At 37.2% G+C, this 17,796-nt stretch overlaps 1 protein-coding gene and 1 long non-coding RNA gene across 3 annotated transcripts in view; both read right to left on the bottom strand.

Moving 5' to 3' along the window:
• acvr2aa (activin A receptor type 2Aa) overlaps window positions 1-8,007 on the bottom strand; it is a 48,866-nt gene extending 40,859 nt beyond the window's left edge. For both annotated transcript variants that reach the window (XM_052565270.1, XM_052565271.1), the window contains exon 1: window positions 6,816-8,007. In XM_052565270.1, coding sequence (XP_052421230.1) covers window positions 6,816-6,870 — 55 coding nt within the window. In that variant the 5' untranslated portion in view covers window positions 6,871-8,007. The remainder of the gene's footprint in view (window positions 1-6,815) is intronic.
• Window positions 8,008-15,231: 7,224 nt separating this feature from the next.
• On the bottom strand, window positions 15,232-16,334 carry LOC127965518 (uncharacterized). Its single transcript, XR_008155315.1, has 2 exons — window positions 16,261-16,334; window positions 15,232-16,180 (listed from the first exon to the last, which is right to left on the bottom strand). It is a non-coding gene; the product is annotated as an uncharacterized LOC127965518 (long non-coding RNA).
• Window positions 16,335-17,796: the final 1,462 nt, after the last annotated feature.

Raw genomic sequence — 17,796 nt, 5'->3', positions numbered from 1 at the left:
ACTCGCCGAACACTCTCTGACTGAGCGCTTCACTCTCAGTCAGGCGATCTGTGTGATTCAGTTCATCTCAATGGATGCACAGCACACCTGTGTTTACCTCTAGTGTGAAGGCGCACAGATCGCTTTCGCTTTCTCTCACACACACGCAGAGACCGAGAGAGAGAGAATTGACGCACTGCATTTAAACTATCCTTGGTTGTATTTTCCTGTCAAAAAAATAGTGGCAGATCTATGGAAATCTTCACTTTTTAAGAATAGCTGGGTTTTCCTTTAACGTTAGTGTGTTGAGTTAATGCGCAAATGGCAATCTCATTGGCTGGCGCTCACCTATTATCGTTCGTTTTGATTTCAGCAAATCAGTTCGAGAGAATGCACAAAACCTGATTAATATTCATGAATCCAGCAGCTAATTAATCCTTAGTAATCTTTAGTGTTTTTATAGTTCTTCTTATTAGAATTCGTATCAGCATTATCTTATCAGCATTTTTTTTTCTCACCAGTATTATTTTTACAGAATCACTGAATGACAAAAAAAAGCACCACCACGATTCCAGTTAAAATGTTCAGTTAAATTGACTAATATGCATTTAAACATGGTTATCAAGTTTACTTCTAATTACTAAAGTTCTAATTATATATCAGTCTGGCGAATAAACTAAAATATTTAATGGCCAATGGCAATTCAATTGCAGAGGTGTCCGTAGAGAGCTGTGTCCGTAGAATGTGTTCAAATTTCATTAATTAAAAGACGAATAAAATTTGGGTGAAACTTGTTAACTGTTTTTCATAATTTTATTACTTGTAAAAAAAACTTTAATCACAAATTTATATAAGTATATAGAATGGCATTGGTTTTATTTTTAGTGATAAAAAGTGTGTTTTATATTTTTTATTAGCATATTGTTTTGCGCTTTGGTACCGAAATTGGTAACGAGAACCGAGGATTTTCACTGGTATCGGTACCGAATACTGAAATTTTGGTACCGTGACAACACTATGATGCATGAAATAAAATGATCACATTCAAGAAAACGAGCTGGATCAGCATTTGTTCCCGTTTCTCTGTCGGTAGGCAACTTTACTTTCAAATTCAAAGTTGTTTGCAAACACATTGAAATTCATGTACAAGATGCGTAATGAAACAACATTTGGGAAGACACTTGGAAATCTTGTTCAGGGTTTGACAACACATCCAGGGATGACAGGTTAAATCTGCCATTCTTTGAAAAATCATTCATATACAGAATATTTAGGCCAAGTAGCTCTTAGAGTTTTAAAGCCTTAAACACAGCTACAGTTACAGTGAGAAACAGATATACACACACACACACTCGAACACGATTTATCCACACAAACATCTGTCACAAAGAAACAGGAAAACTATGGCACAGGTCAAAGCAGACCGTTAGAGGACAAAGGCAGCACATTTTATTTCAAATAGCCCTTCCGTCAGCAGTGGCCAACCGTGGTTGTAAATTATTCACAGAGGCATCTGCATCTTGGGCAACAGTGGCTGCAACCTGCCTATGTCATGGAAGTCCAGTTGGCGAGGATCAAAATACACTGCAAAGCAACTCAAGGTCAAGCGATCAGTCACACATTAGTGCTTTAGGCAAAATAAAAAATGTGGAAAATTAAATTATAATGTGTCTGTATCATCAGGAACACAGAGATCAATACAAAATAACTTTTAATTGAAGGACGTGCCATTTTTGAGCTGCTCCTCCTGTGTATGCAGTTTAAATATTAGCGATGTGACTTCACTTAACAGGGTGAATAAGTATTGTTTTATAACAGTGTGACAAACTGAGCACATGGGTTCACAACGACATTTGATACTGGGGCGAAAACTTCCATCCGTTTGGCATTAAAGAAACATGGTGGAGCCGAGAACACTGATTACATCTGCGTAAAGATACTTTACTGAGATAAAACAAATAAACTAAGCAAGCCTAAGGTCAAATACAGTAAATCAGAAGTTCTGACACTACTCGTTTATGCATTCTTCATTGCGCAACAAGAACGTGCCGCCTCTTCTCCTGCATGCTAGAAGTGAGTCAAACTCACAGCACTTGCAGAATTCATGTGGAGGAGCATTTACTGTGAACCAAGCCTCTCAGAGACACTGGAAACACTGGATTAATAGCTGCTTATGTAAATAAAATAGTGCTGTACTTCACTCTAAAACACACAGACTATATATTTTAATAATTAAAGCCTTTCATAAATCACACCAACTGGCAAATATTGCTGTCTTAAGAAAATATGGAAAATCCCTCGGTACACTTCACATACAAGTAAACATGAAAACATGCTTATTTAAAATAACAATACAATACGATAAGTGTTACAATCTGTTCCTGATCATCAGTTCTGCCCAATAAACCCTCAGGGTTTCCAGGCATACAGATAACAGATCATAAACAATAAAAGCACTAAAAGCACACACAAAACACAGATATGATTAGCTGCAGCATAGAAATAAATAGTGAACTGCCCTTAGGCTAACTATTCAACCTGAAAATGAATCCATTTAGTAGGGGTTGAATGACTTTTTAAAAGTCGAATTTATGTGATGAAAGTATAGTCGACTAGATCAGTTGTTCTCAAATCCAGTCCTCACGACCCCTGCTCTGCACATTTTGTATGTCTCTCTTTGTTAACACACCTGATTCGCATAATCGGGTCATTAGAAGTGAGCTCTGTGCATGAAAGGTGTTACCATTGACATGGTCCCTACCCAGTGTTCATTGCTCAGGACTCTCTGAGAAGGGGAAATCTTTTGAAGTTAACATCACTTCGGAACATTCATTCACAGATTTGTGCTGCGCAATGTAGGGGTGTGACGGTTAGTATATAACCGTGAGACTGGCGGTTATAGTTGAACAGCGTCATTAGAACTCTATAACCGCCAAAACCGTGTCATTAAAATATTTTTTACAAACATTTTTTATCAAAAATTATTTTCATTTTTTAGATAGGATCATAAGATGCGCAATATATCAGGAGACATGGTTTTTACCACTTCATTAAATTTTGCTTTGTAGAAAACCTTTCTTAAAAACAAATTTCGTGCAAATATAGCAGACAATGATAACCGTGACATGGAAGCACCAGTGCGCCGCATTCACTTGCACTGCACTGTGAACTAGAGCGCATCTCATCGTAAATGAAACTCAGCGTAGGCCTATGGCTTATACATTAGCATTAAATATCTTTGCCGCATCCTTTCTAGAACAGACAAGGGGTTTTTTTTTTTTTTTGCGGCTCGCATCAGCAAAGCATTGCATCGTCCATAGACCGCAAAACAATCAGTGGATGGCGGGTGGGTGCGGCTTTGAAATTTGCTCAAAAAACATTGGCGCGGATGACGAGTTTTGTGACAGATCTCCTTAATAAACGGAGGTCTGAAATCTCTGCCCCTTTACCGATCAGAGCGCGCGCTGACACGGAGTTAACCCGCTATCTCCAAGAACAACCAATTGACTCTACGGCAGATCCACTAGCATGGTGGCGAGACAATGAAACGCGCTATCCACTCTTAGCAAAATTGGCACGTAAAGACATGTGTATTTGTGCTACAAGCACAGCATCAGAGCAAGTTTTTAGCACTACGGGGAACATAGCTACCCCTGTCAGATCGTCACTAAAACCGAGTAAAGTGAACATGCTGGTGTTCCTGTCACGGAACTTGGAAGTCGAAAAAGATTAGGAAATGAAAATGTCATTGCACTTTTTTTTTGTTTCCTTTATTTAGTTAGTTTAATTAAGGTATTATTACAACAGTTGTTGTTTGCTTTTTTTTCTTTGATAAAGGTATGTAGATTTTATCATTTGTAATTTAGGCCTAGGCTACTCATTCATTTTTATGCTCTTATAGAATTTAAGTAGCCTACTTTTTTAAAAGGATTTGTTCACTGTGTGTGATTCATTTAATGGAAAGCACATTCACTGCTAGTTGTCTTGCTGTTAATTTTAAATAAACGTAGAGCAAGTAGCTAATCAGTGTTTGCTCGTTTATTCAAACTAATTCTGCTCATTCTTAATCAGATACAGATAAAGCAGCACAGTAAAGATTATATTTATATGAATGCATTAGTGTGAGAGCAATTGCTTGTGTGAATTTATTCAACCTGTCAGCATCTCTCTTCTAATAGTGAAGCTGTGGGTTTTAGTTCCGAACAAATACACGCTAGAACTTTTCAGTTTTCTAAGCTATTTTTTTTTTTGAGAAATCTGAGAACAGTTTTGGGAATACATTTCTGTGCTGCGCCAAGTTACTGAATGATTCTGTGTGTGCACGATTTGCGGGTGATGTACGAGCTACTGTCTGTAGCCTAAAAAGGGATTCAATAAGCTACTGTATAATCCAAAAGCACATTTATCGATTTGCCCATCAGCAACCCTGCTGTGACTGTATAAAAGAAGATTTCTAGAGTAAATATATATTATTGTCACAAAAAGTCCTTTGTTTTGGTTTTGTTTTGGGTGTTATACAAGGGAAATAAAATGTACCCCCAACAGCTGCGTTGATAGATTAAAGTGAATAAGACTATGGAAGAGGAACCACCATAACTTCCATTCTGCACTCCAGTCATGATGTAGTCTAACACACTAACACAATCACAAACGCACAAAACACTGCATATATGCATTATTGTAAAACCGCAGGTTTTCATTTGGTTTTGTTTGTGTATGTTTTAGCCGTGATTCACATCCATAAAAAGATTGACAGACTGCAACGGTTTGTGTTAAAAATCTTTGTTTGTGTTCTACTGAAAAAAGTCACCTACATCTTGGATGCCCTGGTGTTAAGCAGTTAAACATCACATTTTCATTTTTGGGTGTACTATTCCTTTAATGCAGACTGTTAAATGATAATTCGTTATGTGAGGATTGAGGAACACTAACTGATTTTTCCTTTCTTTAAATGCTAATCTTGCATGACACAAGACACGAGATCCACCGAAGTTCTCATGAAAAACAGCTGACCATGGCATGTACTTTTAATAGCTGGTAAATATTTACATCAAAAACAGACACAGCAAGTGAAGCCACTGAACAAAGTTCGTAAGTTCAACTAAGATGTTTTCAGTCAACAATCTAAGGTCAAATATAGCACATTACGTCCAACTTCTATATCATCCATTGCATCTGAGATACTGTGTGATACTCACAAAGTGTTCACAAAATCACGATAATAATAATAAATGTATCTTGTATCGGTTTACAAATTGCTATTGCTGATAAATTATAACTTGTCTCATGTCAAAACTACAGTGTAGATTTGTAATGCATCAATGGACTCAAGTGTAAGCTATTCACTCTAATGCTTTAATAATAAAAAAAAAAAAGTTTAATATAATCGCTTCTAAAAGGATTATATTAGAACTTGGAGGGGGAAAAACATAAAAAAAAAATTACACAATTTATGTTATCTTGTCAAAGGGACATAAAAACAATCCACTGGAGAATTACAAAATAATACAACAACTAAAATATATATATTTAGGCCTATATCTTTTTCTGTCATCTAGCATTGAAAAAGCTAAAGAATTTCCATTAAATAAATTCACAAATCAAATTCCTCTCTATGCTTCCTATTTTTCTTTGTGCTTTGGTGAGATGTTGCCAGTTGTGATTTATTTTAAGAGTTATGACGTTTAGGGCATAATTTACATTTGACTGGGCAAGCGCTCAGACTTGATTCTCTCAGCAGTCATAAACTCATGCCTGGGCAAAACATCTGTGATAGCTTAGATGCAATACTACCAAACTCAGCGACTACAATCTTAACAGTGGATCTAAAAAAACACAACTACAAAAAAGGGTGAAAGTGTCTTTGTGCAGAGATCTACAAAGGTTTATTATGCTCATCCCATTAGTTTACACCAATTCCTCTCTGAGAGAGCATGTGCAATGTGACCCAAAAGATATTGTTTCTTATGTTACCCAGAATACTCCTGCCTTTAGACTGATATAAATACCGAAGTGATGTGCTCAAATATAACATTGTATTGATTAATTGTCTCTGTAGCCAAAAGAGCGCAGGGATGTGTAGGCAAGTACGATCCGAGATAAGGGGTGTAGTGGGAACACGGAGTACAGGCACAGACTGTGCCTCTTATGCACTTTTCAATAAAAGCAAAATTAAAACCTTGATCACAAAGTCGGTTAAGAAACAGCCGACGTTTGCCTTGCAGCTCCTTAAATATCCCTGAATAAATATACCATTAAGGTTCATGATCATGTAACTCCAGCACTCACCCATATCTTATCTAATCTTCTCGCATGCAAATATGACCTTTGGCCTTGCCAGCCTCATCAAAGCTTTTATTTGTATTTTTTTATCACTAATATAGAAACATGTAACAGTCCTCATCCATGAAAAAAAGAGCTACCAGTAGAGGGGGTTTACATGCAATACAAAAAAGCATGCATGCATGAGCAGCAGCAGCAGCCTGCAAAATGTTATTGGTTAATATTATTGGCACAAACAGTAGTTTTCTCAACTCCACCGAACAACAAACACAAGTCTTCATGTTGGGGACTCGTCAGACCAGATACTGAGGAAATAAGATGCAATATCCTGGCAGCAAACGCTTCTCCTGTATGGTGCATGCTCGGATTATATTCAGATGGTATTATGTAGCTATTTTACGAGAAACCGATGAATTCGATCTCAATGCGGAGTAACACGAGAAACAGCCTCCGGTGGCACATACATACACACAGAAAGATACATGTCATGATACAAATGTACACTCTGCATATGCATATTACATTTAAAGGGGTCAAAGCGTATTAACACCCACCTGAGGAGCAGGAAATGAGGAACACTCCAAAAGCCAGCTTTGTTGCAGGTCCCATTTTTTCAAAAACAAAACAAAACAAAAAAAATTATTGTCCTAAAAAATCCAAAAGTCTTTGCATTCAAGTTTCTCCTCGATCCACTGATCAGCAGTCAGTGAAACACAACCATGTCACCGAGTCAGTGATATATGGCAGTGCAAAAATCCAATGCCAGCTTATAGTCCTCGGCGATTTAGAAATGGCTTTACACTGCGGTGTCCACTGATGGTAGTTTATTCAAAGCAGACGAGCTTTTAGAAAAAAGTGATCTATGACTGTCCATGCAGTTGGCTTTAAAAACCCATAGCAATAACGAGGAAATTCCAATGCGTACGAATACTGTATCTACACAAATGTTGCCCCGCCGCGCGTTTAGAATAACCGAGCTCGTTCAATAAACTCGTTCAGCAAATGGGCCAGCTCCCATACCCAGTGATCAGCACAACTGGACAATCGATGCATAGAACCCGCCATAAAATATATAGATAAAAATATTATTGTTAATGCAAAGGAACTAAAATTGTAAGCAGGGCAATGCCTCCAAATCACCTTGGAAGTATATGGCAGTACATTAAATGCATGCACATTTACGGGGATAAAAATGGAATTAACATCCCTAAACGATGTTTCCACATCACGCTCACTTCGCTTTATGCTTAAATATAAAATATGTACTACATATCATAGATAAGCGAAATAAATGGGGTCACGCGCACGCGCGAGCTCAAGTCGACAGCGGAGGAATTAAATATGGCCAAACGCGCTATATCCACACTACCTTCTGGTGTTAATGATTCAAACCTGCAATTCACGACCTCACAAAGCTTCTCCAGAACTGCTAAGGTATGTCGTTGAAACAAACAGTCGTTTTAAACTAAGAGATGTTGACGGCAGAATAAAGCTGAGCACGTAACGTTAACGTTACAGTCTCCGAAATAACTTAATCAGCCAATATGAAGCCAAAAATGAGACGGAATTGGCAGATAACGTCGCTAAATGTAATCCTTTAATATGTATTGCCCCGGTGTTCGCGTTCGGTTGACTTTTTAGAGTGGTCGGAACTCAATTTATTGCGATTTCCCTCTCCGTTGCTGTCAGTCGCCGTTGGCTTACAGTATCCAAGATGGACGCCTGGATGGATTGTTTTTGTTTTTTTTTTCTGTCCGCCGCTGCCTTTACCCGCCCATTTCTTTACGTAAGCGCACCGCAGTGATTGACAGGCGTGTTACCGAATCAGAACAACATATGTAATTAATTGAAACCAACCATGGAGCTGGTTACACATAGACCCAGCCCTCTCTATGAGGGGTTTGTGTGTGCTAGTAGAGTGACGGGCGTTCGGGATTTGTGTAATTATGTTGCACTTACATATTGGGTAGACCAAGCTACTCCAATTACAAAAGTGTTTGTTTTCTCTAGTAAGGGTTTTATATGTTGGTTTTACAGATCAACATGGCCAGCATTATTTACAAAATTATATTTTTGTAATCAAGTGAACACAGTAAACCACTCACTAAATTGGTGGATTTTAACATAAATGTATTATCCATAAATGCCAGGTTGTGGTAAGCTGTCATTGTTAGCTGTTTATACCATTCATTTAATTAATTAATTAAGCTTTTGAACATTTATGCTGTGTTATGAATTGTTTCATAGTTGTTTTACAGTTTTAAATGTAGCTGAAAACCATATAATCCGGTTGTTAGGTCTGATGTCAAACGTCACCTGGTACAAACAAAACCAGATGCTTAAAGCAAAAAAAAATAAATAAAAAAAATAATGGTGCCAATATATACTTACTGTGTGCTGTAGTGCTACTGAAGATTTATATTGATATCTGCATATACAGTAATTAATTTTCAGAAATAAACCTACCGTATAAATATTTGTAATTCATGAACAGGAGTCATGAGAGAGAAACATAACAGTATTGTGAAAGATCAAGAGGCAGTGAGTGATGTATAGTTTTATTCTTAATAAAAAATATTAAATGCCTGCATGGTTAATGAGAAATCATTCGCTATTGTTGTTGTCAGCATTTAATGAAAGAACGACAGCTGGACGTTTCACCTTAATATTGATTTGCCTTTAAATAAAATATCATTCATTATTATTTTTGATTCATCAAAGTATAAACCCAATTAATCTTTCTTTTTTCTTTCTTTTTTTTTGTCATTTATAGGTCAGGCATTTTGACAGGCACTTCTGAATTTATAATAAGTGCAATGCACTAATAGTTTGAACTTGCATTATAAACTGGATTCTTCTTGGCATGAGTGGTAATACTAATTTGAACACCTCTGTGCTATACAGTAAATTATTTTATTATGCTTTTGTCATGGTCAACAGTAGCAACTAATTGTCTAATATCATGCAAAACATTTTTTTTTTTAATTCAGACATTAACTCAGACATAAATTAAGGTATAAATATTATAAAAAAATAAATAATTAGTAGCATAAGATAATTACTAACCAGACCATTAAAAAAATGAAATCCATCATACATTCACATCACAAGGTCTCCACAGAGGACTGTTCTTAGTGATTTGTGTTCTGCTCTCATTGTAACATAATAGCAACTCCCAACCTGGCCCAATGCAGCCTATGTAATCTGATCCACAAATATTCACACATAATCCTGATGCCCTATTTAACTATAAGCATTTTTTTCCCCCATTGCTGCAGTGATCTGAACCTTTGTTAAAGTCCTTCAGTTTCCACATTCAGTGTCTGGAATGAAAAAGCTGAAAGTTTTGGAACTGAATGTATGAAAAGAGCACTCTGGAGCATATTTCAGAATGAAATGTCAATTTGACTTTGGAAATCTCCAAACTAAGCTACTGTGAAGGTCAAAGACATGTGATCAATGACAGTGCCCACCACACTTTGTCTCCCTCTCCTGATATTTCAAACCTGAGAGAATGCTGAAGAACGCTCTTTTCTACCAACCTCCACAACCTCTTCTTTTCTTTTAAAAGTGAACCAATGCAGTTCCAGATAGATGGATGGATTGATGGATATATAAATTGTAGATTATAGTTATAATAAAAAATTATACATTATTATTATTATTATTATTATTTTGTGGGGTTTTGCTCAGAATAATACAAACATTTTTGACCATGGTTTAAATTTTTCTTGCAATTGTGAAAAATAAATTCAAACCACAGAGCATCTTTCCTACCATCTCGCCACATCTGCTCTGTACTGATCAACAGGAACTACTTCTCAATTGCTCAAGGCCAGAGCAGTGTTGTCAAGCAATTACAAAGAATCCTTGCCATTGTCATTACCAAGAAACCCTGTTGGTCCATATTGTGCAGCTAATGATTTTGGACTTGTGGTTTATAAGCTAGAATGGAATTTCTCTTTTGTGGCCTTTGAGGGATTGTCAACTTAACCACGAGAGGCTGTTAAGTGTTTATCTTTCCTCTAGCTCATTGTAATTAAGAGCTAGGAAATCTGAATTTATCTACAGCAGCCGTGTGTGCTCCCACTGAAGGTCATTACAATAACCCATTTAAACGACATTCCCTCACGTGCCATTTTATCGGCCTTGTGACACACAGGAGCCACTTTGCTAAGTCAATCACCCATACCGCACAATGCTCAAGCGGATACTTATCACATACTTCAACTGACACGTTGTCAGCACAGTGTCTCACAGCAAGCATGCATTCTCTCTACTGGACCATGAAGAATATTTTGCCATGCCGGAATTCTACAGATGCCTAACATAACTTGTCCTGTGAGTTCATTAACTTTTAATCAAAGTTCTAAACGTGCCAGAGATTATCCTGATAGATTTCAAAGGGAGCATGTGAGATGGCAATGCATCTGTCAGTGCTTGTCATCCCCGTCGAACCAGGCGTCCTTGGGCAGATGGACATGTAGCTCTTCTGTGTGGCTAATTAACATTTCCCTTGGTGCTTTGTCTGCCACTGCTGCACAATAATTATGCACAACCTACCACCAGGTGCGAAATCCCAGTCACAATGGACCTGGGTGGGTGTGTTTGTATACCGGCATCAGGCTAAATCAATGAATTACTGTGTCAAAGATGAAATCAGCCAGATTGGGTGGTTGATGCAAACATGACCCCTGCTTGGAAAATGAGCTCACAAAAACTAAGCCACATTCTTACGTCTTATATTACCTCTTCCTGCTCGTGGCTAAGCGCACGGCCTAAGCACGGGCAAATCACATTACATCCTGTTCTCTTAAAGCACATTAATGCTGAGCCTTGACACGTGGCAAGAATACCCCTATTCATTCACCATAACAGCAAATCAAGGCATCATCTTGCATTTTCCTTTCATTTTTGGATGTAATTATTTTATGGCAGCCGTAATGAGGCCCTATCATTTACCTCTGAAAGCTTTAATCAAGTCTCAAATGCTAAATTACAGCTATTTTGCTGATCGGTGTTCAGCGATAATAGAGGAAATATCTGAAAACAGTCCAGAAATGTATTCTGGGGGAAAAGACTGTACGTATGATGTATGCTTGAGATATTCACAGTGATGTTGATTTAACCATGCATATGATACTGTAGTGAATGCATTGTGCACAACAGCATCAGAGAGTAAGACTCTGAAAGCATATATTATGTCCCCACCTCTGTATTATACAGTTACCTTTAAAAAATGCATGCATCTTAGATTAACTTGATTTGAAGAACATCTAGAATTGTTTGCATTAAATTATGCAATGTATCATTTCAGTTTTATAAAAATGCACACTTTGTCAATTTGTGCATCAGTTTAAGTATGTATAGTTTTTCCTTTTTTTAAAAAAAAAATTAAGTTTATTAACTTTTGTTTAATTTGAGTTAATTTTGAATTTTTGCACACAGAAGTTTCTTAGATTTTTTGAGTAACCATTCAATAGGCTTTCATTAGTTAACTACATTAGTTTGCATGAACTAACAACAACAACAAAAAAACCCTCTAATGTTAATTTCAGCTAATACATTATTTAAGATAAAAGTTGTATCTATTAATATTATTTAATGGACCTGCGCAAATAGGAACATTTATTCTAACTAACATTAACAAAGATAAATAAATATTGTAACATGAACTGACATTGAACAATATGTTTTCTTATTAAATAAATAAGTAATGGGGTGTTGTTTTGGATCCCAGTGACTTTCGCTGTATGTATTAAAAACTGTTGAAATATTATTCAAAATATCTTCTTTTATGTTCCATAGAAGAAAGTAAGTCATACCGGTTTGGAACAACACCAGGGTGAGTAAAGGATGACTTAATATGTGATATACTTTAAATTTCAAGTAAATGTTGTTTTAAAGACTCAGGAGTCAAGACCGATTAAGAAAACAATTTACTGCAGTTTTAACGCAACACCAAAAAAACAAAAAATACTGATGATCACAGGCTCTTTACAGCTGGACCATTTCACATCAGTGGCTCTCTTTTATGCATCTTTAATATTATGCTATAAACACAAACATATATATATATATATATATATATATATATATATATATATATATATATATATATGCAATGGCATATTTAATTGAACAGCATTTACTAGATACAAGGAGCACTGTTACTGCATACGGCTGTGAAAGAGTAGAGATTAACGTGTACGTGAAACAGATTTGTTTTAAGTGCAGAGTCTTAAGGTTGTTGAGTGTGACTGTCTCAGAGACTAAAGGTGGCTAGAGATTACCTGAGTGACCCGGGCCAAAGTGACACATGCTCAAGTGTGTCTGAGCACGTGAGTGGCATTCAAAAAATTTTAACTACATGTTAAAATCATCTAGGAATATTTAAATAATTCAAACCCAAACATATATCAATGTTCAAACCCTAAGGCATTAGAATGCAGCAGGGTCTTGCTTTCTATTCTTTGCATTTTCAAATATCACTGACCATGTCATTGTCCTGCTGTCTACGTCTCCAGCTCTACAGTGTGAAGCTGTGCTAAATGACTCTGAAACACATATGGAGAAGCTTGTGCCTTACAGCAAACACATAAAAAGCAGAAAGAGCTCTTAATTATTTTTTCAGTTCCTTAGTTAGAATCAATGCCTCTGGGCCACAGACACAGGAGGAGGAATAAATGACTTTGCCCTTGAGGATAAAACGTCTCGTGAAAAGGTAGGAAAATAGTTACAGCATATGGTGAAATAAGAGCCTGTACGCCCCACAGTTTGACTTCACACTCAAACATACTCTCACATTACATGCTGAAGCCTCCCTGTTTTTACTGTATTTAAAGCTCATAATGTGTCATAGCAAGTCATGGCCTAGTGGTTCAGCAACATGCTTCAGCACATTGAGCCGTGGTGGCATGCAGTGTGATGTGAGTTTCATTCTACTTTCAAATCTGGTTCCTACGGAGCCTCTAAGGGATAAAAAAAAAAAAAAACACTAAAATATATAAATGAGCGCAAAAGGGAGAAAAAATGTTTGCGTCCTCTCGAGAAACTTAACGTTCACTCAAAATACATTTGCGTTTTCTTGCAAAACTATTGCGTTTCCCCCAAGAAACTTTGCAAAAGGGAGTAAAAAAATAAATATTTCAATACATTCTCTCATTAAACTTTTGCATTATCTCGAGAAACTTTGCATTTGCTCGCAACACATTTGCATTCTCTCAATCTCACTTGACTTCGTTCACTCAAAATACATTTAACATTTTTTGCAAAACTATTGTGTGTCCCCAAGAAGCTTTGCAATAAGCAAAATGGCCATTGTTTATTATCAATAGTGTAGACAGAGTATGAAGCACAGTTCACACAGAAGTCATTTTCACACCAAGCAGCTTTCTATTGGTCAACGCTGATTGAACACATTTCAAAATCTGCTTAGTGAAATATTTTGGCCTTTTCATCATGTGGATTCATATTGGAATATTATACATTATAATTACATTATATTTGTGGGATTATTATTATTATTTTTTTACCTGCTTTGTGTAAGAAAATCACAGTCAATCAGCCCAAAGTTCCCTTTTAGAGAGAGACTAACTGCAGGTTTCAGTCCCTGATGGTTTGGTTTGTCCGTGGCTGAAATGAAAAGCTAGTGGCCAGTGCCAAGTGGGGTTTCATCCAAAGACTGGCAGCTTGGCTGGGCAGAGACTGATGGAGCCATAGTGATAAATTCCTCACAGCACGAATGCGTCTGTCACTAGACATGCTGTTCCACTGGACATCTTCACTTCATTGTTATCTTGACCACTGACAAACAGTGAAGCGCAGAGACATTTGTTTTGTAAGAGCCGAGGCATAATTGATTCTCTATGTATGTGACAGTCTCTCCACATTGGCACTGCTACTGTTGAGAAAAGTTTTGTCAAAAGATAAGAATCTATCTATCTATCTATCTATCTATCTATCTATCTATCTATCTATCTATCTATCTATCTATCTATCTATCTATCTATCTATCTACTCTCACAAACAGCTCACATCGGGAAACAGAGTGGTTGTGACAGCATGACTTTCAAGGAAAGCTTGCCTGATCTAGCCCCTCTTTAAAGGTTGTGAGCTGCCCCCTGCTGCGGTGTCGCCCCACACCTGGGCAAAGCAGCAAGGGGTCACTTCTGTGTTTGTCTTTACCTGGTGGTAGTGGGGTTGATGGCTGTGTTGTGACTACACGACCTGAGAAAGCGTTCCTGGCTGTGCCTCTTGACATCCACTAGACCCAACACAGCTAAACACTTCAGACACTGAAGCGTTCTGCCCTCATCTACACTCTTTCAACTCTTCAAGAGGGGTGAAAGAATATTGGACAATTCTGAGACATATATTAGACAAGACATATATAACAGTACTAGAGCTGTAAATCCATTAAAATGAATATGGTGTTAACTGCATAATATGTTAATGATTAATTGCAATAAATTGCATAGCAATGTTTGCAATTGTAAAATGCCTTTTAACTGCTTAAAATGTTTTATTTGTATTATTGATATTTATATGATTAATTTGAATAAATGATCATCACAATGACAATCTACAGTATATGTTTCATATACTGCACAAAAATGAAAGCAGTCACAGACTCACAGGTAAGGTTGCAACAAGAGGATGTGGTGTCTGTGGGTAACAAGCGGGGAAAGTGAAATGGAAAGATATAAATATCTAAGTCAGCATCTGTGGAGTTCAAGAGCAAAGTTAGTTGTTGCTTGAAAACATGAGCAGTATAGAGACCAGTGTGTGTGAAATTACTGTATGTGTTTGCACTTTCATTGCTGCAGCTTTCTTTGGAAACCACAAACCTTTCACGGTGAGTACTAATGATTAATGTAGCATTATGGGTTGTAAAAGTGTCATGGCACCATGTGACTCAAATGTGGTCATAAAGAGTTGTTTTATGGAATACAGTGCAGAACCTCACACTTTAACAATACAACACAGGCAAGGATTTTATTTTAAATGTGTGCAGTAATTTACATCATTGAACTTTTTCATGTGTGATGACTGAAACTGAACCAGATAGAATCTCTCTCTCTCTCTTTCTCTTTCAGTTTCTGCATAGATCTCTTATCGGTAGCTGAAAGCATTTCAGTAAACAAACATGTGGTAGATCTTCGTGAAAGACAAATGTTCCAATTCTGTGAAATTCTGCAGTTTTCTGTGCACAGATTCCATGTGGACCCGCTAATGACCTTCAAAAGCATAGCACAGATGGCACTGCATATCCCCCATTACAGTACTGCTGCAGTCTTTACACCACATTTTTTAGATTTACAGAACATCAGGAAATAAAGATCACAAGATGCTCATTTTATATCATAAGAAAGAGAGAATAAATAAGGAATCGGTGAAACTGTAAGCTTAGCAAGGCTTTGAAGAGTAAACAAAGGGAAACTTTGGAAAATGCCACATATGTCAGAGTTGACACCTACAGGAGATGACACCAGAGTAAACTCTTCAGGAACATTTTGTTTACCCTCCTTGCTCATTGTTTAGTCTTCTGACCCCATTGCATGTCTTGTTGTCCCCACATTTTATCTTGCCCTTTTCTGTAATTATCACGTCTACGGACTGTGAGTGAATCTCCCTGCTGTTTTTATTGTCTTTCTTGGCTTTTTTATGTTTAATTATTTATATAGGTTTATTTGCAGTGGAATGTGGTAGCGCTGGCTGAGCAGAGCTGGTTCCGCGTGGGCGCGTCACTAATGGCCTCTCTCCTGCAATTAAAAAGCCACTTCATTTGATCTCCTTCAGTTATTGTAATCATTGTTCACTCTTCAGTGTGTCCAGCCCATCAGGACAGAACCATCTCTGAATGGCTGGAAAATGGCTGTCCTCCAACGCTCTTCCTCTTAGGTCCGTAGATTTTACACTGGGCACAAAATTAAAGGAATAGTTCACCCAAAAATGAAAATGATCATTTACTCAATTTTTTTTAAAGATTGTACTTACTCATCTGAATTAGCCACCATTTTCCCAAAAGCATAAAATAGTTGTAGATTGCTATAAGAGTGTGTCGGCTTCATCTGAGAAGGCAATCGTTAAATTAGTGGACTACATGTTTGCTCAAACAATGGAAGATCCAAATAGTTTTCAGGTAAAAATATGTTGAGTGAAAGATTTTTGAAAATGTGAAGAAAAATAGATTAATAATTCTCTTAATGATATGAAAATGAGAATGGCTGACCAAGACAGATCAATATTTTTTTGACACGTTCATGCACATGCTGTGAGGCGAGTAACATGCAAAAGATTATTAAAACCATTAACCATGTGAGCAATAGTAATTTAACAAGTGCCACTAATTACATACAGGCCTCTTTCAACTTAGCTCAGGGGCGTTTGGGGAAATAAGGCGGTTATTCGCCTTCCCAGCTCTTTCTATGCTGAATGTATTTACAGGAAAATCACAAATTCTTGAAGGACAACTCAATCACATTGCTGTGCAGAATGCTTCTTGAAGGTGCTACACAAGAAATGAACCACAAGAAATTAAAGGTACAATAAAACCTGCAGAATAAATATTGGAGACTATAAATAATCAATAAGAAAATAAACCGTAAGAAAACCTGTTGATTGACCAATAGTGCTGAACAGATGCCAAATGTTTTGGGACTGTATCCTCAAAATGCAGATTATTTTCCCTCAGGCCAACCCGATCGAGTCTCTCTAGAGGAATGTTCTGGCCTGAATCCCCATGCTACTCCTGTCCTCAACTGAACCCAGTTTCCAAATCGGCTATACACTTACTCACATAAACCCGCTTCTGAGAAACTTGTCCTGGCAGGCTGTCCTGATGTCTCTCTCAAGCGTGGCCGGCATCAGAGTCTCTTTAATCTCAGACCATTGATCAACTAGCACTTTAGTGCTGATAAAAGAGCCATTTCTCAAGTTCCTGCTTATCCCCTCCCCTCCTCGTACCTTCCTGCCGAAGTGGTTTTGTCCAAGGTAGTTGATCTAAATCACACTGAATGCTTCAAAGTGCTCCATTTGAGAGCGAGGGCCAAGGGGGACTGGTGGGGTTGACAGGCCTCAACCATTCCAGCCATAGGTTGAAAAAGATATTGTTCAAGATGTCAGAGAGAGGAGCTTGGAAAATTGCAGTCGCTGTGTTGATTCATTGACGCTGTTGCTGTCAGCCACGGACGCATTCTGGAAAAGTGATATAGTCAAGCCTGAAGGGTTGCCAGGTGGGTTTCAATTCCCCATAGTAGTTCAACACAATCTGTTTTCTCGGATTCACAACTGTTTTATTTAAAATGAAACTATTTATGTTAAAAACAAAACCAAACTGATGTATATATTTCTAAAAAAATTGTAAAATAGTGATAATAAAATGCTGAAGAAGATAGAAAAGAGACTTAAAGTCATCATTGCTAAGCAAACATTACGTTTCTAAGGGGAACGCAATAGTTTTGTGGGAGAATGCAAAGTTCATGCAAAATTATGACAACAAAATTTAGTCATCTACAGCCTTTATACAGAGTG

This window comes from Carassius gibelio, chromosome B9, assembly GCF_023724105.1.
Source record: "Carassius gibelio isolate Cgi1373 ecotype wild population from Czech Republic chromosome B9, carGib1.2-hapl.c, whole genome shotgun sequence".
Taxonomy (NCBI): domain Eukaryota; kingdom Metazoa; phylum Chordata; class Actinopteri; order Cypriniformes; family Cyprinidae; genus Carassius; species Carassius gibelio.
This window is presented reverse-complemented; position numbering and strand designations above follow the sequence as displayed.